At 43.6% G+C, this 23,546-nt stretch overlaps 1 protein-coding gene across 11 annotated transcripts in view; it reads right to left on the bottom strand.

The window, feature by feature from the left end:
• The window catches only part of RERE (arginine-glutamic acid dipeptide repeats), a 232,582-nt gene that overhangs the window by 59,663 nt on the left and 149,373 nt on the right, over positions 1–23,546 (bottom strand). For all 11 annotated transcript variants that reach the window (XM_048067313.2, XM_048067317.2, XM_066982188.1 and 8 more), the window contains one exon: positions 15,502–15,600. In XM_048067313.2, the coding sequence (XP_047923270.1) occupies positions 15,502–15,600 (99 nt within the window). The remainder of the gene's footprint in view (positions 1–15,501; positions 15,601–23,546) is intronic.

Here is a 23,546-nt window from a genome sequence, read left to right as displayed (position 1 = left end):
TTAGCATACAAAAAAAGCCTTCTGGTATATCAAAACTAAACAGCAAGTAAAAAAAAGTTGGACAATATCTCTTTCCAAGGACACACTTCCTTTCCCTTATGACATCTGAAAGGATCTCCCTTTAACATGGGTAAGCAGCAGAAATTCAGCTCTTAAATTGCAAACTTCCAGGAGTAAAAAGCTATTTGCTTTTTGTTTCTTAGACTAATGCTCATCCAGAATTGGTGAAAAACACTTAAATCTAAAATTAACAGTTCAATTATTATTATTTTTAACAGGATGAAAATAGTTGAAGTGGAGAATCCAAAAGCATACACAAAATAATACGTATAAGCAACACGTGCAACATGAAACAAAATGCAAAAGCCGCCCTTACGTGGAACATGAAGTGCCCTACTACACAACATTTCCTCATGCATCGGTTCAGAATATTAACCTTCCCTGCCTCCCATTCTCCACACCTCAAACACCCATACCAAAACCCACAACGCCAGCACGTTCTTCAAGTTGTGAATATTTCCTTGAGTAATGCCAACACCGGAACGCGCACCGCCATCCACGGGGCTGAAGACGTTGCGTTTCGTCACCTTTATTAGGCAGAAACGAGCCCAGAGGAAAACACCGTGTATTAGCTTCCTTCTGAATTTCATTCTCCTCTTAGTGTTTTTCTTACCGTGACGTTTACAGAGCTCGGAACACTGTAGGGAACACCTCGCTGCTCCCACAGAGCAGATCTCCATGAAGTTATCAATAGTAAAACTCCGGCTGTAGGCACTGGGTGAGCACAGACACGCACCCGTCCCAGCCCGGAGCTGCAGCTCAGCACGATCAGACCACCAGGTAATAACTAACCTGAGGCTTAGCATAAGATAAGCCTCCAACTTGAGCTTTCTACTTAAACACCCAAACATTTCCATTTCCTTCGTTTTTTTCCCCCCAGAAAAGACTTATCTTTGTGTTACGTGGCTCATACAGAGTTGCAAAAATACACGTCAATTTGCTCAAGTTTAACACCATTATGCAGGCCCGAAGTTCTCCTCTTTCAGTGCCATTTTTTGTCCTTTCACTCGATTTGTAACACTGCAGACAAAAAGCTGCACTCAGACTACTTGAAATGTACTGTACGATCCTTTCAAGACCCGAACGCTGTATTTCTAGTGGAAGTTCCCTATTGCGGAAATATTGTTCCTCTGGGATTTCAGCCATTATTGTCAATTATTCTGGAGGCTGTATTTCTGCCGTCAAACAGTGACTTGCTGCAAATGACAGAAGGAAATGAACAAAACCACTTCAAGAGCTCCCATGCTTTAGAGCAACGAACAGATCCGAGAATAATGAGACAAAATGGTGGCAAGAATCCCCAAGGAAATTATCCACATAGAGAGGCAAATATTTCTGCAGGTGACTCCGCCGAGTAAATAATTAAACAGCGGGGCTGTTTGCAGTTACAGTGCCCACGTTTAAGTTCAAGCACCAAGATAAAAATCCTAGTTTGTGACCCTTACTAAAAAGGCATGTAACAACCCCCACAAGCTTCCTCAACGTGTCTCAGGATTCACCTGCCACTCTGCAGCGCAGTGAAGAGATACCTGAGACAGCACATCTGGATTTAAGAAATACATCGGTGACAAAATAAATCCCAAGCTAAGAGACTTAGGCTCAGCGTGAGACCTGCACCAAGCAGAAAGCAAGCTCTGTCCTGTAAGGCAGGAGTTCTCCATCCTGCTGAAGTGTTCACAACAAAAAGGGGGTGTTCTGATGGTTCAAGAATTTCTAACCTTGCAGTTAGAGAAATGAAAGTAGACAGCTTCCATTTCCACCTTGTGTGACACAGTATCAGAAAGCCTTCGACACTTGAGACTGACACAAGCACATTCACAATGCTCCAGATCTCCTACAGCCCTTCAGAAAGCCATCTTCAGTGCCACACTGCCCAAGGTTGCCACCCGTTTTTGAACCCGGGTTTGCTGACCATCACCAGTGCTTTTATTATATCAAAGCCCTGCCAATCAAAAAAAAGTTAGCGATGAGAAATCCGTGAGCTGTCCTCACCAAGAGACAGCAGACGGCATGTCAGCAAGCCCCTCGGCTCCCTTGGCAGAGCTGGAACGGGGCTGCTCACTGTGCAGCTCGTGCCCGAGCACCAAAATCTGCAAGCGGAGTGCTTACAGCAGAGTGGACACGCCGTCAGCTGAGCTGGCTGATAATTATCAGCTCTGATTCCCCCCCCCCCCCCCCCTTTAAAACTAATTTCTACTGCGCGAGGTTTCGGTTCCTTGCAAGCTCCCGTGACACGGGGACCCACGCTACAACCTGCATTGTTCAATTATCCGCTGCTTTTTTGTCCCGCGAACGTAAGATCACAGCGAGTGACTGATGCACTTCCGCAACGCCGCCATCCAATTACCGAGGAAGACGTTGGCTCATACGGTGATCTTGGCAGCAACGCATAAAAGTAGCTTTAAAAAGAAGCAGATGATTCATAAGTTCCCTTTTCTTTTGTGTAAGGGCCTCTGAATCAAAACATCTAGTCAAGGGGCGGGGGGGGGGGGAGAGGGTGCCAAATATGAAAAAGTGAGCCATGAATAGAAGAGGGGAAAAAAAGAATCGGAAACGGAGGCCCAGAAATGCACGTATAACAAAGGAGAGCGGTGGCAAAGGGAATGTGAAAGGTGCGTATTCGGGGAAGAAGTGGTGCTGAGACTCTGAAATCGCCTCCCCAGACCTACAGACCCAGACAGTGTCCTCCGTAGAAGGTAAACTCCTTTGTATAATAAGCACCCTAATAAACCAGAGGTGCCTTCTTTTGCATTCTCCAATTTGTAAGAACTGGAATGGTTGATCTGAGTGCTTGAAATTACTCCAATCCAGGCGAGAGAAATATGCTGGGATGCTTATTTGGGTCCTCTAAATGCATAAGCCCCTGTCTGACCCATCTCCCCATATAGCCTATGAGCTGTATAAATCTGAGAGGATAATATGAATGGGGGGGGTAAGGGAGAAGAGGAAGGGCACAAAGAAAAAAAACAAGGAAGAAAACGTGGTGGATCGTGCACAAGTGGATAGGGGAGCGAGCGAGATATCAGAGGGTAGTAAAAGCTGAAGCGAAACCACAAACCCAGGAGCGATGTGCACTTTGTATCTTCAAAACCACAGCACACAAAAGCACAAAAGCAGCATCAGACACGGAGCACCAAGTGGTTGTTTTTGATTGCACCCTGAGCAGCAGGGCAGAGCCTTTACACAACCCCGAGCGAGGAGGAAGGAAGAGCAGACCTAACCGCACGCCCCTTCCAGCGGAGCTCTGCAGCGGCTCAGCTTATTTACGGGCTGTCCGGGGGAGCTTCCTCTGTGCTGACAACGAACTTTTCAAAAAAGATTGAAAGCCGAGCTGCTTGGCTGCTACAAAACAGGAAACAGGATCCTTCCAAGGTGGCATCTGCACTCCCAAATCCATGGGATCCCCCCCCCGGCGGTCGCCCCAAGCCCCCCAATTTGCCCCGCACACCGCTCGGTGTCCCCAGCTCCCGCAGGCTCCCCAGCACTGGCAGGCACTCAGCATCTCGCTGGATCGAGTCCTTATTTGCTGTCACATTCTTTTTATGGCAGCATAATCATTAGCTTTACTGGCGCTGTTACCCTTCTAACTAATTAGGAATCTTGGATGGATGCAGAAAATGATTAATATTTAGTCGCTCCGCGTCTACTACAGAAGCAGCCTATTATCAAACAAGTGACACCTCCACAAACTTAAATTAAATAATGGCTCCCATAGAGGGTTCGGAGCTGCTGACAGAATGGCAAGTGATTTAAGTAACATAAAGCTGAGCAACTGGTGATGGATCACAGTTTTCTCTCTCGCTCTGTTACAGCCTGTAATAGAACAAATGATCATTTTTCAGCCTAATTGAATATGGCCGCCCCGCTTGTGCACAAAAGGAGACAAAGCTATATAATTTGCTTCATTAAAATGCATTTTATGTCATCTGAAAGATTAAAAAAAATCAGCGCTGTTGATAGGGAAGATTAGAAAAATAAAATTTATCATGCAAACAGAACTTGCAAATGAGGTGTAGCTTGGCATTCAGACTGCTTACACTTGTGCAGGAAAGATAAGTCCTGAGCGCTAAAGCACACAGAGCATCCATGTTGTGACAGTAATCAGAGTTTCTTAAATAAGAACTATGTCACTATACCAATTCAAAGAGGAATTTTGTCATTTTCTGCTGTAACATCCCCTGGTCCATAGTAAATAAGTCTCAGATGAGCTGTCAGGCAGGATCACAGCAAATCCAGTGGCATTTGAAAAAGTTACTTTTGTTTTGTCTTGGTTTTTCTCCTCATAGCTATTAGAAAAATCACATACCCGTTCAAAATGAGCATTTACTGACATTAAAATCAAAACTTTAAGAGTGCCGTATTTCAGAAATAACCTTAATTATACTACAACTCCCATTTTCCAGATGCCGTCATCGTTTGGTTCGGTATCGCTCTCCTTCTGCGAAGCTCTCTGCCATGGAGCTCAAGTTGGCTGTCGCCGAGGTTCATCTGGATGCCAAGTCCCCAGCATCCCGGACAGTGCTTCTGCTGTTCCCCCACCACAATTCCTGAAGATGGTTTATTTATCTACAGGTGCCTAAACCAGTAAGGGTTCAGCCTCAGACTCCCATTCCTTAGCCGGAGCTGCCAGCCTCCCCTGCGTCACGCCGCTCCATCTGGGTTATGCATTGCAATCCTGAAAACGTGTTTCTTCTCCATCCATCAGGCTTAAGCAGTTCAACAGCGCTACCCTACCCTTCGCTGCCCAAACAATCTAAAATATTGAATTACCACTTGCAAGGCAGCAAAACAGATAGCTTTTATTTCCTACGCCTGTAGCTCACGATGGCTCTCGCTGGCAGCACGGCCCAACCAAGGTGCCTCTACAAAAAGAAACTCTCTGAGTTCGGTAAAAGCCTGGCAATTTCTTGAGACCATGAGACTCTCACCTCACTAGAGAAAACAAACGACACGGACAAACTGGAATAAATATTCCCAGAAATGCAAAGAGGGCATGGAACATCCTTCTGCAAGGATAGCATTCCTCGGGTGCAATGGCAAAGACAAAGGAACTGTGCCTGAAATCTTCTGCACCCTTTACAGCAAGAAGCACCACCCCGGACACAGCGAGCTGAAGAGCTTTTCATGTGGTGCGAGTCACGGCTAAGACTACCTTCCCAGGTCTCAACAGGAATAGGCTAGCAGAAAAAAATAATACAATTTCCCATGGTTTAGGTCGCAACCAGCGCAAAGCAGGGGCTTGCTGTAGCAAGTAACCCATTCCTGGGCTCCGTGCGTTGACTGCAGCAACTCTGACACGGGTAACTGTGCACTCTGCACCTGTATCAACTTAGACTAAGCCAAAATTACTCGGAAAGATGCTGGGCATTTCTATTGTACACTTGACATGGAAAACAACACAGCACTTCACCATTACTTATTACTATATTAAAATTGCACTTTTAGGTATTATGGAGATAGGGTCTTTAGACTGATGCGAATTCCTTAATTCCTGCAAGACAGATAAACTCCAACTACTGAAACATGCCGGGGCAACTGACAACATCTGAAATCAAACCAAGAACTGTGGATGTCACTCCCAGTCCATGTGGATGTCCCCCTTCTAGACCATTAGGAAAGGTAAAATTTAAATCACACTCTTTAGAGCATTTCCAAAACAATCAAAAATCTTCTGAAAACAGAGAGCTAAACACTATTGTATTTAAATTTAAGAACTGTTTTCAAAACCATGAAAACCCTCACGCAATCCTAGACTTTGGGTCAATGTACATCAAGGAACGCAAGCCAGAAAACCTATGGAAGGCCATTTACTAAATGTGTGTTCAGAAGGGGAAGCAAACCATGACAAGTATACCCTATGAAATTTATCAGACTCAGAAGTCCGTCATAGTATTAACAAATATGGATCTTTACAAAATTTTGAATTTGGGAATTAAACATGTACAAAAACGGAGAGTGAATAGGTCAGTGGAATGTAAGCAAGACAGCTTTGATACATGGTATCCTTTCAAAATTAAATTTAAAAAATTAAGAAACTGATGGGAGGGTTAGTTTTACCGTGATTACAACACGAACACTTGCAATGGCTCCTTAGGTTCTGCTCGCTGTGGCAAAAGCATTAACCCTAGAAGCTGCCATAATTAGGAAATTAGGACAATCCCTGCGCTCGCCTGATGCTCCTACTGTTAATGCCGTGACTCAGTTTCCTTTTGGAGAGGAACGGGACAGAAGGTATTACATTTAAATCAGATTCCAGATCTCTTAGCAGACAAAAATCTGAATTAGCTGTCTGAGCAGTGCAGACAGGCACTGTGCCCCTGCCCAGAACATCATCTGACAGCGAGAGGAGGAAGACGACGAGCCCGTGCATCGTATGGGTGCGCTGGGCTGATTTTCTTCCCCTGCCCAAGGGCTGGGTGAGTGCCCTTTGTTTCAGCCGCCACGCTGCCGAGCTGCACAGCTCGTGCTGCTATACATAGCACTTGTACGGTACGCGCGGACGTTAAACCCGACTCCGGCTCTGTTGCTAAGAAACTACGAAGGACAGCTTTTTTGGCCCTCTTCATTTATAAAATAACCACTCTGCCCGATGGGAGAACAGACGCAATCTCTCAAGTCCCCCAGTGTCTTGTTCTCGTTTTGAAATGAACACGGAAAGATGATCGAGAACGCTACGAAGTGTAAGCGATCTCCATTTTTAAGACGCCCTTGAAAATGAGATGAAAAACATGGTTTCAACAATCAACTGCTAGAGCATTTATTAATCTTCCAGGCAGCAGATTCCTTCCCTCTGGCAACAGCGAACTGTGCTTCTGTCTCCCTATTACAAAGCTATTTTTTTTAGGAAACAAAACCAAAGCCCAACTTGTGAAAGCACCTACAAATTATTTAGTTTATAGAGGAGTTCAGCTCGGAGTTTAGCTTCCCGGCCCCGCGCAGAAATAGCCCTCTGAGCCGTGGCAACTGGCCAGTGTAAATATTTGTTGTATTATTTTGGGGGATCAGCAATATGGTAAGTACTTAATAGATAAAAATATTCCACATGAAGGCAGAAAAGACGATGAATCAAGAAACATATGGCAGTTAAACAAAGCAAACAAAAACTATAATGATATTGTTAAGAAAAGGCTAACTTATCTGGCAGCTGTGGAAAGATCAAGATTAACGAAAGCAGTGAAATCACCCATTTTGAAGCCAAGGTCACTGACAGGATTTATAGATTTATCCCTGAAGGCAGCCTTTGCTGAACATGAAATGCTGAAATAATTTTTTTTGAATCTACCCCCACCCCATTTGGGCTATCTCATTTGCTGGAGGCTTTTAAAATTCATTCCTCTTCACAGCTGGTTAAACAATGGAATCTTTCTGCAAACTAAAAGGACAAAATTGATTGCCCTACACAAACTTTTCTGCACGTATAATTGATTTTTAATTCACTGTCTCATTTCCAAAAGGACTTGACAATAAACTCAGTGCTGTATGTGCAATATTGATCCCTTTAAACAAGGGCTTGGATCAAAGACTGATGCAAGTTAATCACAACCCTAAAGATGGATATCTTTTGTCTAAAAACCTGTATTTAAACTAAATTCACCTTTCCTAGCCAGATTATACATTATATTTTCTGGCTGTATTACACCTCATAATTTCGTGTATCTGTCAACTGCTAAGTAACTGGAGTTTTATGCAACTATTAAATAATTGATTTTTGTTTTTTTTTTTCCCCCAAGCAGACGACTCTCATCCGTCATCAGTTACTTTTTACCATGAGGACTGATGGTTTTTTTTTTTTTTTACAGCCTAAGTTCTTAGAATATGCCACAGTCTGGACTGTACATTTCCACCTTTATTCTTAAACTAAAACTTGATTTATTCTTATTAAAATAGAGGACTTACTAGACCATGGCTTGTTTTTCTTTCAGTCCTCAGTTAATTTTCAGCTGTTTTTGACTAATGCACTTGCAAACAGCATTGGACGGCTTAATTCCTGAAGTCCAGAAAACATTAACAGGAACTGGTACTCTGCTAAGAAGCTGTAATGTTTACTTTTTATGGATAAAAAAATTAAAACCAAGCAGCAAGTGATATCTTAACCTTCTAAGCCCACTCAATTACTCAAACGCAGCCTTGCAATGCCAGCCTCCTTTTCAAATATCCCTTGATGATTTTTTTTTTTCCCTTCTCACCGTTCGAGAGGCTGTGTTTCAATTTTGCTATGAATCACATTTTCTATAGCTGCCATATAAACAGTAAATAAAATTCATGGTATTTTTGCCCCAGTAAGCAGCTCTGTCTTCCAGCATAACTGAAAAGGCTGGCTTCAAAGGAATGAGCAATGAAAACAATGTTTTCATGAGCAGATATTCCAAAAAGGGCAGATGAGAGACATTTGAAGATGATTCCAGGCAGAAAAGCCAGGCAAATAAGTACGTGTGTTTTGCATAAGTAATTTCTTGACCAGCTACACTGGATTACAAACACTCGTAAACACGTTAGGGAATTAGTTTGCTGTATCTTGTCATTTTTGGCAGACAGATCTCCACTTGTATTTTATGACAAATGAGCTTTAAGCTGAAGCCAGGTGTGGATATTTTAAAATTTATGAACTTGTAAATCCATGTACATGGCCAATTAAGGTTTATCGCCAGCAAGGATTAACTATCCCTGCACATAAATTTAAGAGGTTGTTTGAATCTAGGTTGTTTACCTCAACTACTCTACATCAAAAGCAATGTAAAATATTTAAAGGGCAGCATATTTCATGATAAAAGCTAGTTATCAAGGATGTCACAGTGTGTCATCAGCAATTCTGCACGGAGATGCACGAGTAAAACCTCCTTCCTAAGGAACATTTTACATTTTCTTCTTGAGAATTTTAACATCTCTTGAAAGATGGGACAAATGGGAGGAGAAAAAGGAGGAAGAGTCCAAGAAATAATGCAGAAACTACTGCTTCACCCTGATTCTCTTAACTTTGGAAGGCAGCCCTGAATTTTAGAGGTGGTTCAATTAGCCTCACCAGTGTTCTTCATAATCAACATCTGAATGCTAATTAGGAGCACAATTCCATGCAGCAAAAGCCTCCCTGTGCAATAAACTGCAACACAGCAGCAGTGAACTCTGCCTTCAGCAAGCATGCATAAATAAACAGAATTAATAACTACCCAAGTGTGGACGGGTGACTTAATCTGTTTCGATTAGATGCAGCTCTGCCTGAGGCCTTTGTGTTATTTAAAATGTGTTCATCATGTTTAATTAAAAACCTAATAAACTAGAGGTTCTCTTTTAGTTCTGATTTGTATTTCTCTCTCCTGTAAGCTGTATTGATTTTGGTGGTACTTTTGATAAAAAGACAGAAAAAAAGCATGTACTGAACAGAGACAAAAAAAAGAGAACTGTTCTGCGAAGAACAGCTAGAACTGGACTATTTCCTTCACTGTTCCCAATACATTGGGCACGCCGGAATTGAAAACTATTTCATTAAATTAAAACTTCAGATGAACATCGTATCCGTTGTAAATGACAGTCATTTGATAGGTTATTTATCTGAAATGGAAGTGTGCAGATACAGCTCATTTTGGGACCAGGAGCAAGCGTAAGCTCGGAATTGTTCTGAACATCACTGAAATTATAAAAGCTGCTTTCAGAGCATGTCTTGTCCCAAGAGAATGGAAATCCCATTAGGACAATTTTTATTGGGAAATATTTCCACTGAAACCACAGCAGAAAATGGGGGTGTTTCAAGTCAAACTAAACTGAAAGCAGCTCAAGATCATTGCTCTGGGTCTGGCACATGGGGAAAGCGAAGCGGCACATCCTCAAGACAGGCTCCAGAGTTCAAATTCAGGTGCTCACAAATGGGGTTAGTTGCAGTCATTCCCGATAGACAAAAAGCTCTAAGTCAGTAGGTTTCAAACTACAATTTCAACGTAATTTTTGAAATAATTCCATCTGGAGAAGGTTAATTGACCAGCACCACCACACCCCTAATAGGGATCGCTGACTGTTGCATCAAAACTGCCCGTACTGTCAGAGACACAAAGAGCCACTTTTAGAGGTGGCCAGGAGATGCAGAACAGATTACTTCTCTTCCCCTCCAAAAATCCTGGCTGAGCTCCAGCAAAGCTTTTTTGTTGTCTCAGTGCACTGAAAGGCAAACGCTACGTCCTGCCTATGCCACAGCCCATGGCTGCACGCAGGATGAGCAGACCGGAGCGTCACAGAGCCCACGTGCTACCAGGTCCTGGGGATTAGAGAACACAGCTGAAGAAAAGGAAGGGAAATGGGGCTACTCTAACCTTGCATTGGTGAAGGACATCGGCCTGTCAAGTGCACAAGGGGTGAGGTCGGTCCCCCTGCCCCAGCATCATGCCATTCACGTCAGGCATGGCATTCGTGGTCAAAACAACCTGCTCTGTCCTAACAGCACGCTGCGTGGCTTCTTCCCAAACCAAGCGTCCACCTGGAACCTCACTGCTGCTTTCTGGCTGGCGCTGCAGCCCAGCTCTAACAAGCAGGATCCCACCAGGTGATGCTGCACAACGTTGGTCTGCGGGGTGCTTGCTTGGAAAGCGCTTCGATGCGGCGTTCTGCACCACAACTGCTCGATGAATTTGTCTGCAGGAGTAAATTTGTCAGCATGGCAAGAGAAACCAAGCCCTGCTCACCAAGTCACGCTGGAGATTGATGCTGTCAGGTGGAGCAGCAGCCTTTATAAACAGGAAGCAGCTGCTCTTAGAGCTGCCTCTAGATGCATCAGTGAAGGAGCTGCTTCAGCTGGTTTTATTAGGCAGGAGGGAAGACTGTGGTTTTCAGTGTGCCCCCGAATATACGTACTGGAATGAGAAAGGTTTAAAAATAGCCATGGGTTTAGAAACACCAGGGAGACAGCAAACCTCCATCTTCATATTTACAGAGCCTTCCGTTTAATTCAATCAGTGGTAAATTTTATCCTCTATTTAATTTGATCTAAACCTCTGTAACCACTTCATCAGTAGTAAAAATAACCTCCATCCTTTATTTTAATCAGTTCTGATCACTGCAAGGCAACTCCTACCGGATAGATCAGTCACAGGCAGCAAAGTGCTTTTAATTAACAAAAAAGGCTTAATCTTTGGGCAACGGATAGTCCGCAGAAAGAGTTAAATGCTAACTACAATAAATTTGAGCTATTCACACAGCATCAGATCACAAATCCTCCTGAAAGCTGCAGAGATCTGTGCTGGACAAAGCCTGGCTGTCATAGACACAGAGGAAGGAACTACAGTAACCACCCCGGCACAGTAGGAACTCACTCAAAACACTCATGCAAGTAACACACCAACCAACTCGGAGGATTTTTGACCTAAGGAAGCACAGCATTTGAAGACTGACTTTTGGACCGAGCCAGTTGTTTCCCTCCATCAGTGTGCCCACACTTCCCCTTCGGTTGCTTTTGCCACCTGCTAACCTGACATTGCCCCGGTGCTCCTTTCCCTCTGCCCGGCCATACAACCTCACCTCTTCTTACAGCAAAGCTTTTCGGACACTGACCTTACAGGGCTGGCAGAAAATTAACTCATAATAACAAAAGGGGGAGCGTGTTGTTGTGGGGTCTACAAGGGGGAAGGAGAATATTATAGGATCAGAATCGCAGGAGCGGAAAAAAACGAGACAAGGGAAGCTGTGACTTAGTTTTATTAATTATTTTCTGGTTGTGGTCCTGTCCAACCTGCTCTACGTGGCCCTGCTTGGGCAGGGGTTGGACCAGGTGGTCCCAGAGGTGCCTCCAGCCTCAGCCATTCCGGGATGGAGCTGGTCATTTACAGAGCCTTTCCCAGTTCAGGGGGTTAACTAAGCAGAGCTTAGTGCCTGGTGTGGCACCTGCCTATTCATATGAGTTATAAAAATAACTCGGTAGGTATTTGCTGGGCTGCAAGAGGAGATGAAGCCCAGCACAAACGGGGACATGGTTTGGACCCAGGTCTTCCACCTCCCTCACTAGTGCCACTCTCAGGTCACCACCACACATCACCTGAGGCTCCCTCCTTCTCATTGCTTCCCATCACAACATGGGGGGGACACACTTAACACTAATGTTCTCCCTGAAATTTAATTATTTTGGCCAGATTTGGGGTTTGACACAGTCTTTTCCTCTGAAAAACACGTGGTTGTGGAGCTCCCGTGCAGCTGCAGCACCCTACGTACGGCGCAGGAGGAGTTTGCTGCAGGTTTGCGGAGCCAACGAGAAGGAAACTTTGCCTTGCAAGCCCCAGAAAGGCTCAGGAGTGCAGTGCAGCTGCTTTAATCTGGAGTTTTCTACAAGCTGCCGGAGACAAACAAGCTATGAAGTTCTGCAGGTGGAGCTTAGCTGTCTATAAATAAGAGCACAGTTTGATCTTTGGCTCTGCCGAGGCTGGAGGGCTGCCAAGTGTTTCTGGAAACTTGGATGGAACAGAACAGGAACAAATATGATAAAACGAGCAGAGACTGACAATGATTTATAGAGTTAACGATCATTAGTCTGCACTCACAGGGGCTGCACTTTTGGAGTAATGTTTCACTTTTCAGTAAATTTTGCTTTTTCTTGCTCGCAAGGCTCTGTTCTCTACCATTTAACACGGACTGCTGATCAAAAACCCCGAGCTGCAGCAGCTCTGGCATTCTCAGCATAGTGCAGCTGATGGAAAAAACAAGGAGAATGAAAAAAAAACCCTCAGCACAGAAGAAGAGGAGTTGGCAGCGTTCAATTTAACCATTCTACAGAAAGAATGTAGGCAGAGAAAACGGAGGTAATGACAGCGTGAGGACAAACACAGCGAGCACGAGGCACTTGAAGCATTTGTTCCAACAGCCAGCGCCCCAAACAAAATGCCCTTTTGTGACGAGATCGCCGAAAACCGTATTAGGAAAGCACGTTCTAGGCTTTTTACTCACCCTCTGCTCGCCTTGCTGCCGTGCTAGCGCATGATCTTCTTCCACCCTACCACTTCAGGCACCCTCCTTACCACAAAGGTTCTTTGTTGGGCTTCTGAATAAAGCCGACCTGAACACAGGTTTACACAGCCTGGCCTGCCCTAATCTAGCTCTTGCACAAGGGTATGGATGAGGAGAGAGCAAGTACACGCAATTCATTGGAATAAATCCTTGAAAGGCTTTTAGATAAACTAGAGCTTAAAAAAAGTCTCTCCAGCCACCGTCTGAATAATTAAAAAGTGTTAAGAGCCCATAAAAACACCACCTATTACCAGCTCTATTTTACAGCACCAATGCCAGTTTAATTACTTAACAAAAGAACACAAATTGTATTTTTATTTATGTTTTCAAATGTACTTTTACTCTACCAATTAGCTACCTTAAAACTTCATTCATTCCAAAAAAAACCAGCAATCCACAAAACTGCTCATCTCTTTTACGTGAACCATGTTGTCTTGCCCCGAATCAGATTTTTCATTTAGACACCTGGTAGGTACACGTGACGAGTTGAATTTCTACTTCCATTTAGACCATATTTATTAACATACATGAGAGAAGCAGCTTTTTGGACAGTGAAAGGTAAAAACCACAAGCGAGTCTGAGGTTCTTCTTCGATAAATATTTTATCATAGCTAAATTTCAGCCATCTGATTTTCTATTTTAGTGCACACCACCACCTAATTATTGAGCTAGGAAATAACCTTTTTCCATTTTCACCAACCCAGACATACCTAGTCAGCTTGCTAAGGAGGCACCATCTTCTTACACATTACATCTCACATAAATCTATTTTGTTAAGTGCATTTAACAGCAGCATTAAAATGCAAAATATTTTTAGGACTTAATCCAAGTGAACTCGTTCAGCACTTCTCTTCTCCCACATAGTGAAAATGCACAAGTGTCTCCCTGTTTGCAGTCAAGTACTTCTGTGTGAGCTCAAGCTGCAAGGTCTGACAAACAAAGGGTTGTAACAACAGCATTTGGTTTCCACATGCTGCCAGAAAATGCAACTTTTGTGCTGAATGCAACAAATATTGCTATTTATTCAGAAAGAATAAGAATCTGCTTGTTTACTAGCTGTCAGCAAATTAAGAACCTAGAATTTGCTCCCAACTTCGTGTGATTTATAACCCTACAAAACACTTTAATAAGCGCAGTTGCATTATGTCATACACATAAAAATTAAGCCAGCAGCAATCTCACAATTGCAGCAATTAAACTGCAGAACAAACAAACCACAAGGAGAAACCTTTGCCTTTTTAATTCTTGCACAGATATCATCTCCCCCAAATCCTGCAAGAAGACACCAGAATACAAAATGTGGTCCATTTGACTGGGAGTGTGGAGTGCTTTCCCAGCACCTTCTCTGGCAATTAGAGCTTTTCTGAAAAGGTGTCTTTCTCAGGTCAGAAGTTGTTCCCCCCCCCATCAGACTGCAGAATCTTTTAATAGGCTACCACTTACTCTTTTAGTAGGCTAATATCAATAGCAGGAATTTCCATCTGAAGCCATATAGACCAAAAACCTCAACCTCTGGCTGAAGGAAGGAATGAATGACATGCTGACATGTTCCTTCACCTCTGGCACTACGGCCCCAACCAGATACCCTAGAGGTCTGTAACTACCTGCACACGCCAGAGAAATCACCGTGCCGGTTCCTCCTTAGGCTGTGCGTGTGGATGAGGCTTGCAGAGTACCAGGATGTTAAACTGTATGGACCCAAATCCAAGTTCCATAACAGTGAGGACATGATGCTGTGCTGTATATTTACTGTACGCCCCACATTCATCATGTCCATACATTATTTTGGGAGCTTTGTTTAAGATGGATGCGCTGTTTTCAGCACGGTTTTGGAGCCTGACGAGTCCTGCATACTTGAGCGTGCATGCAGATGGCGTGGCTAAATCCCAGCTTCCCTATTATCTCCTTTTGGTCTGCTCTTTGTCAAAGACTCATCCATCAAGAACAATGCCAGCAAGCAATTTCTAATACCCCGTATGAAGGGAAAAAGAGACTTAAAACTCGGTTTAGGAGAAAACACTGCTATCTAGCTTCCCATTAGCCGACTTGTGCTGACGCTGGGAGCCTCCTCCTACACCAGCAGGTACAAATCCAGGACAATATTTCATGTGCCTTTTTACATCCTGTCCTACTCCAATTAATGGATGGGGCCAGCCTGCCTGGAGGTGAAAGCAGAAGTGAAATTTAGAGCCCAGAGGTTTTCCAGCTGTTCATCTGCTCTACGGAGTCCTCTCAACAACAGTCACTTGATCCTCTCCTCTCATTCTTTATTAGAAAAATAGCCTAATAAAGTTCTGTACCCTGAATGAGAGCCCACTAACTTAGGAGTGTGCAAAGATGTATCCTGTGCAATAAATTATTTGCGTCTTTTCTTTCCCATAAAAATAACCTCTTTAGGAAAAAAATAAAATGAATGAGAGAAGCAACATGAACTATAAGGCTCAAGGGAATAATTCATTTCCCTACCACTTCATCTTCAGTCCAACACTTCTCAATCAGCTTGGGCACGGGCTTCTTCACCAACCGCTGCAGGGCTTTTCCAGCATCATAGTTACTTTCGTGTAGCTAAAAAATAAAGAAGACAAATAGAACATTCAATGGAATTAGCAGTGATCCGATATTGGAGAAAAAACTAAAGGGGGCCACATGAGATGCTCTACACCTAATTATTTCTACTCTTGATATATGAAGTGGAATTTAAACAACCTGAAGGTAATTGGAATTTTATTAGTAGCAGAGACAGCATTAAAACAAGTATGGTTTTCCCCCTCCTTCCTGGATTTCTCCCAGATGATGTTTGAGGCCATAAAGCACTGAATATTTTTGGTTATATTTTAAAAATACATCTTTTACATTATAAACTCCAAGGAAATTTGTAAAAAGCTCCAAAGCATTTTTCAAACAAGTTGTATTTTACACAGCAATACTTTGTTCCAATTAGTATAGCCAACCAGAAAAACCTAACATACAGGAGCGATTACAAGCTATGGGATGTCAGATTTACCACCCAGAAATTTCTTTTTACAGGATTCTTACTGCATTGCAAAGATCAACGTGTTATTGAAAAACAAATACGGAAAAGAAACACAAAGACTCCACAAAGAGGAGTACATAAAGGCAAGTAGGAACGTCTACATTGACATTACTGTTTCAGATGGTCACAGCCTACACCGTACCTTATTTTCTACCATAAAAGTAGGTAAGTATATGATCAAAAGCTGTCTGAAGTAGACATTTGAATCAGGGTGAGGTAGAAAAACAACTACACTGAGAAAAACATTCAGCAATGAGCCCAGGAGAATCTCCAGCTCTTAACTCTTGATAGAAAACATTTAGCACGCTGTAGATTTATCGCCTGTCCTATCTTCAAAGTACAGTGGGATTTTAAGAACTGGAGGACTAGTCAGGAGCCTGCTCTATATCTTCGGAAAGTGATCTAAAAGAAAGAGACATATTGCTGGGGTGACAGAAACTGAATTATCTTCCCATACCCAGAAGGGAGAAGGATTTGCATGCAGACTTCCCTGCACAGACAAGAGCGAGTTTGCTAAACAAGGTGCTAAGGACACCACAGCTATTGACTAACATCACAGATTTTTATAGATCCTAAAAATTTTCTTTATAATAGCAATAACCAAACTGTAATTCCATACGTTATCTCCTGCTTTTCTTTCCTGCCCTGAACATATCCCAAGCTCTCTGCATCCCACCCTCCAGAAGCATCTGTGCTGCCAGCCCTACGGCCCATCCCTCTCCAAAAACATTTCAATGAGTACTCCAATTCTTGAACTTGTCCCAGTCTGCTGAACTGAACAGGGATACAGATACAATTCCTGCACAGCAACAAGGTACTAACTACTTTGTCTCTATTAATATGGTTATACCAAACCTGATTACAGGAGGATGGGAAAAAAATCTCATTTTTCTTATGTCAAAAGTGAAATTATTTCTGTGAACGATAGGGCAGAACATTCAACAGGTCTGCAAGGGCCACTGCAGACCATGGTGAAGGCTGGCAAGGTGGAAGCAAAGCCCTGCACCACCAGCAGGGCTCATGCAGCTGTGAGAGCAACGCACATCTGTATGGCCCTCACTTTTACGTCCTGGCTTTTGTCGACTCGGGCCTTTGCAGGTTTTAAATAGCTGGTGAATCTGTACACACACTACCTTTTTTTTTTTTTTTTTTTTAAATAAAACAGGGCTCACTTTTTCAATAATATCATAAGTGGGTAGGAAATTTCCCAGGACAGAGTGCCGAGCTCACACAAGGCACCATTGCCCATCATACTGGGGCACTTCACAAAGTGGTGGAATTGGGGTACCATGTATCACAGCATGCAATCTTCCCAATTATTTTATTAACATCGCATCTTTCTGGTCATGGATGCCACAGAACAGACTGTGACAGCCTGCAAAGCCCATCCACCCGCAGTGCAGAGCATGCTAGGAATTACTTTCCTTAGTGACGTCCCTAAACGTGTTGAAAGTAACAGCTAATTTATTCTATTTACTGGTGAAATTTCAGTTCCAAGTAATTTGGAGCCTCCTTTGTAACACCTGAATAGCTGAGTTTCCAGAAAACAATTTGATAAACAATCGCTATTGAACACCTGGGAGGTCCAAAACCACCGAGGACTGAAGTTAGCTGTGAAAGCCCAAGTGCACAGCCCTCTAGAGCTGCGCTGCATACCTCCTGCTGGTAGGCACGGAGATGTCATCGGCTGTGTTAGAGGAGAAATTAGCACGTTACAGGTAACACTTGGTACAAATTGTCTCAAATCTTCCAGGAACAGTACGAGCAGGCCTTGAACTGATGAAGGTGCTCTTCTACCTCTTGCCCCAAGTCACTGGGGCATCCAGGATTTGTTTGTGTTCGAGGGACGTCTTTTAGAGAAAGTTAAGGACTTCTAAGAAGAAAAGGTCACTGCTGAACAAAGACCTCTGATCAGAGCCTGGGATGGGGATTTAGAACAATCACCAGCGTTGCCTTAATTGCATGCCTGAACATTTTTTCCCTTACCACCAGCTGAAGTAACAATCGCGTACAGGGTGTTACTGCAATAAAACAAGTGCTTGGCTAATATAATGGGAACAAGAGAGAAAACTCTAAGCCAGGATCGTTTTCTATTCAGCTTTCTACGTGGCGCCTACAAGAGAGTTACAGAGACCGTGTGCAGTAACTACAACTATCTGGACTTTCACTGAGCAACCAGCTTGCAAAAAGTCATCTCTTCCCCAACCCCTGTCCCAGCTCCCATCTCCGCAGGCTGCTGCAAAGGACGCACTAACACATCAGGGCCATCGCAGCACCTCACGCTGCTCTAAGTCAGCGCGATGCATCACCCGAGATGACTTCATAGGACTCACTGCTTCCAAACGCCTCGCCACAGGTGAAATTTCCTGACGTGGAGCAGAGCATCAGCTTACAAACCAGCTCCCAAACCAGCCTTGTTGCCCACGTCAGTGCCAGCTCCCAGGACCGCAGCTCCACGCAGGAGGAGCAGTGCTCTCAGCCCACCTCCCACAAGCCAAACGATAAGAGCCGAAAGGCAGACTTGCAGTGCCAGTGCTCAGTGCCAACACTCAAACAACGCGACTGCCTTTAAACAGCTTTCGTAACTTGTTTTTTTAAGCCTCCTCTGGTATGCAATACCTACTTAAAGGCAGGAAAATAAGATGTCTTTTCTACTGGGCACACAGAGGTTTTTCTCCTTGTTTGCTCTCCAGAACTGGGAACACATCCATCTTCAAGTAAAAAGGACTGTTTGTTTTGCCAGCTCACCTTGCAAATGCTTTTTTCTGTGTGTGCTACCACCTAAAAGATTTTTCATTTTGGAAATTTGACAGCGTGAAGAGAATAGAGCTTCTGTTCCTTCTCCCTCCTTGCTCCCTCCCAAAACACGCAGCCATGCCAAAGCCCCTTTGTAAGGTCGAGGGAACCTGTATTTTGCCTCAAGGAACAACAAGTGTTGTTTTTTTCCCCTGGCTGCCCTATTGCCCAAACCTCTCGGTCTGCAGATACTCAGACAGAGAAAGAAAGGACTGGGCTAACAGGCAACTCCGCCGGTTACCGAAAAATTTCCATGTTTCCAGGCTGCCAGAACTGCCCCAAACCACCACCAGACGATAGGAGCAGTAGCTTCTGACCAAGTGGTTACATTCAAACCACAAAACCCATGAGCACAGACAGAAGGAAGAAGTCATGTAAGAGAAAACAAACAGAAGTGAAAACAAGAGAACTTGCCCGGGTTTGGAGCCTCCTGAAAAACGTGACTTTGATCAAGGGACAAAATGCTTTTCTAAGTGCCAGGAGCAGGATAATGCAGCAAAAGGAAAAATGTATTTGTGTGTAAGTGCCCGAGTTCAATCTGCTTCTTTCAATCTGGCTGATGGATCATTCTCTGCTTATTGCTTTTGGTCATTTAATATATATAAGCACTTTATTGGCAAGCAACTTGAACATATAAATAATAGCTAATGATGACTGCCTATGGTTTAATTAACTTCTGGTTGAACTTTTCAAGGTATTGCTATAAACACCAGATTACCGTCCTGTCACCTAGAGAATTATTGTTTTTAACGTTAACTCTAGCATCTAAATTTTGAACTGCTGTGACATAACGTGTAAGTACGTTTGTTGCAGTTGTTTGCAAACCTGGAATCAGAAAATAAAGCAACTTGTGCATCACTGGGTCGGATTTTAGATTAAAGAAGAATTCTCAATATGCACGTATCCAAAAAGCTCATTTATATTACAACAGTCATTAAACAACTCTAGATCACAGGAAAGCCTTATTAGCATAAAGTCTGCACATTACCACAAGGTTTCAAGTTTCCACCACAGCTTCTCAGCCGAGCTGCCATTTTCTGTCTGCGTGATGTTGCAAATAAATTCTCCTTTTGGCATGGCTCAGCTGTCAGGCACCTCTGCTCAGTAATGAACCCATGAATTACATCTTGCAGCTCTGACATCCCTGGTCTCGCTCATCAAAATATTGTTCTTCAACTGTAATTTATAACTTAATTTAAATGTCCCTTTTACCGTGACCTTTTTCGATCAGAACGGCATTGCATCTGGCAGCTTCTCCTTCAGCGAGGTATCCTTTCGCAATTACAGTCATTACGATCCCCGCTGAAAAGCCTGGCTGAGTTAGGCTGCATTCACGCTACAGTATTAAATAATTGCAGTTCATTAAGAACGCTGCTAGATTCCAGAGTCCTTTTCTCCGAGGAAAAATTGCAACCGCACTGTAATAGAGCATTGCTCAACTGCTTTGAAACCTACCCAGAAAAGCCAATAAAAGCAGAAGGGATTTTCAGCCAGGCTGTGCTTTCGTGGGGACACGGACGTGTCCGGCGTCCGTAGGACAGCGCTGGGAGCCGGGAGCCCTCCAGGTCAAGTGCTGGCTCTTCCCCTGGACCACCACCGGTCACGAACACATCATGTCACTCGTCAGGGCGCAGAGATAGAGAGCCTGCCCTGCCCAACACGAGGTAAATACCACCGGTACTGCGAGAGCGTTTTAAGCCTCGAGTAATACAGCAGAGTCAAAAGACATTTTTCACTGCTGTCAAGCGGGATGCTGCAGTGAATTGTAAAAGAGGCTGGAATTTGCCTGGTACCGCACAGAAAAGGTTTACATAACACCCCCATTTAAGCTCTATTTATTGTAATCTACGCAGGCCTAAGAACACTGATTATTAGCAAGGGATTTGCTCCTCTCACTGAAGCCAACAACGGTCGAGATAGACAGCGGCTCTGTAAAACTGCAGCCTGCTTAACAAGGTAGAAAATAGAGAGGAGGGAGAAGAAGACAAGGAAAATGAAAAGAGGAGAGAGAATTACTGCCACGTGGCTCGAGTAGCTAGTTCTGGTGGCATAATTACGCTAATCCAGATAGCTAATTTAATATGAAATGTAATTCAGCCGGCTGCTTTTGGGAGCGCAGCCGAGCGGTTTCAGTTTGAAGCAAGCCCTCCTGGCAGCCCCGGCCGGTCGCTAGCAGGGGGACTTGTCTCTGCTGCTCTGCAAGTGGAATGTGCTCCCCAGCAAACACCGCACTAGGTGAAAGAGCAAAGCCTATTTCCAAATGTGTAGCCTTCTTTAAAATGCTCATCCTCCGAAACGGCAAGGTCTGATTTTTATCAGCCATGCCCAGTGCCCAACGAGAGGCTGGCCCCAAATGCTCCTTAATGCCATGGATCCACCCCCGTTTTTTTTTAAATTTTAACTCCTCCCCACCTGCTGCACGCACACTGAACAATCTGGATCAGAGAAAAAACACTGCCTTTTTGGACAAGGAAACTATTTTGCTGGGCTCCCTCTGGTGCCCAAGGACAACAAAATCTTGAAGCAATCAAGAACCCAAGCTATCCAACAAAAAGCCTCTGCCTGACAGCCTTGTTTCACCAACGAGCTCGCTGGTAAGCGCTGATTTATAACTAGTTGTCTAACAGCTTGGCCTGCAACAAAATTTGAAACTAACAAAAAAAGTTCAGGAGGTGACAGAAATCAATACAGCTGCTTCAGAAGAGAATTATTGCTAGCTCTGGTTTTTAAATATCTGATTTGTGGCATCTGTCAGCTTGGAAAATACAGAAATCAGCCCTCGCTACTTTGGAAAAAAAATTAAAAATGCAGCAACTTCTATCTCTTACCCCTAGTTCTCATCTATTTTAAGCCTCTATATAGCTCTAATTGCTACAGAGTGATCTAGATGCTAATGATGCAGATTAAAAAGCCAGATGCTTGTGTTGCATCCCCTCGTCACACTGGGTACTGCCAGGCCACCGCGAACAGCTCAAGGCACAGACACAAAATGCAGAACAGCAGAGGGAGCTCCTTGGGGCAGCTCCTTCCTGGGTCAGCACAACAGCATTGCTAGCACTGCACAAGGGCAAGACCCTGCAAGTTACCCACAGAAGTAGCAACGTTAAATGCAAGAGCATTTTAAAGAAATACTTTCCAAAAGTTGAATATTTTATATATTCCAGAATGATTTCTGGAAGTACCCGTGGCAGTCATTTTCACAGCCCTTTCAGTAGTTTCTTTTGAAAGATCTCCTGACTCATCTTACAAATAGAGCACGGAAGTTTTTTTCCCCCCTAAGAGCAAGGATAAGGATGAGTGAAAATTGAAAGTGGCAAAACTGTCTCATGGACTTGAAGTGGCTTCATTCTCCAACACGCCCAGGCAGACAGCGATGGCCCCTGAAGTGCTGTGCTACCTCATTTGAACCATGAGAGTAGCTGTTAATGAAGACTCATCCAAAAGGAAAACTAGTAATAATAAGAAATGCTAACATATATTTAAATAATTTTTAATGCTTTCAACCCTGTCTGTAGTTAATGAACAAGAAAATCTTGTCCAAGGGCAAGTTAAAACAGGGAGTAATTTGTCTGGGTGACATGTTACTTCGAACTGAATTTCCTTAAACTGATATTACGCTGTCACATTTGTCACTCATAATGACGTGCTCCCGTGTAACAGTGTGTTACGAGAAGTCAGAACAACGCTATTAGTAAGGAGAGATTTGTACAGTATTAGCATATGACTTTTTCCTCTTCCTTCCGTGCAGCAGTACGCTAGCTTAAGCGGTATTATCTTCTGTTGTAGCATCAAACGCTTCCTTTGATGGTTCAGATCTGCAGGATCTTCCAATTCCTGTAACACCTCAACACATTAAGACATTTAAAAGTCATTTCTTCCAGCCTTTGGATACCTCCATCCTAAGTACGACAACCCAACAGCCTTGCTAGTTTTTGCTTACTCATCTAGGGAAGATGAAGCCATGATTTAGGGAAGATGAAGCCATGATTTAGGGAAGATGAAGCCATGATTTAGGGAAGATGAAGCCATGATTTCAGTGCAGGTCTGACATCACCCTTGTGGTGAGATGAGGACAGGGGAAGAAATCCCTAGCAACTCCTCCTTCCTACACACAGCTCCGTCTCAATGAGCTTCTGCAAAACTTCCCATAGAGCTCCCTGGGACACCAGCCACTCTCACACATTCTTCTAATGATGTTCTTTAACATGTTCTTTAATGCCTCACATGATGTGAGAGTTGTAAAAGCAAAACACAATGTCATTTCTGCTTCTGAGGCCCTTTTATAGGAATATTTAAACTTCTATTACTTTTTTTTCTTATGGCAATACAAAATCACATGGGAAAACCTTACCCTGAGTTGTCTGACATGGCAAGCCACAGTGCAATAACCTGCTTAAATGTTTTGACGCTGTTTGCTAGCTGAAGAGAGGACAAAAAGGACGTTCTCCATAACCAAACACAGGGTCGTGCCTCCGAAGAGTTCTCAGTCCCACAGTGAAGAAATACCCAAGTGCTGAGATTCCTAAGAGGAGTTCTGCATAATGTGATGACAGATTTGGAACCTCTACAGCTATACAGGAGGACAAGGACACACACGTAGGAATATAAATGCAGTTTCACCTGCTTGTCTGAACACGCACCAATTTGACCCTGCCACATTTCAGTGCAGGATTTATTGTCA

This window comes from Anser cygnoides, chromosome 23 (assembly GCF_040182565.1).
Source record: "Anser cygnoides isolate HZ-2024a breed goose chromosome 23, Taihu_goose_T2T_genome, whole genome shotgun sequence".
In the NCBI taxonomy this organism is placed as follows: Eukaryota; Metazoa; Chordata; class Aves; order Anseriformes; family Anatidae; genus Anser; species Anser cygnoides.
This window is presented reverse-complemented; position numbering and strand designations above follow the sequence as displayed.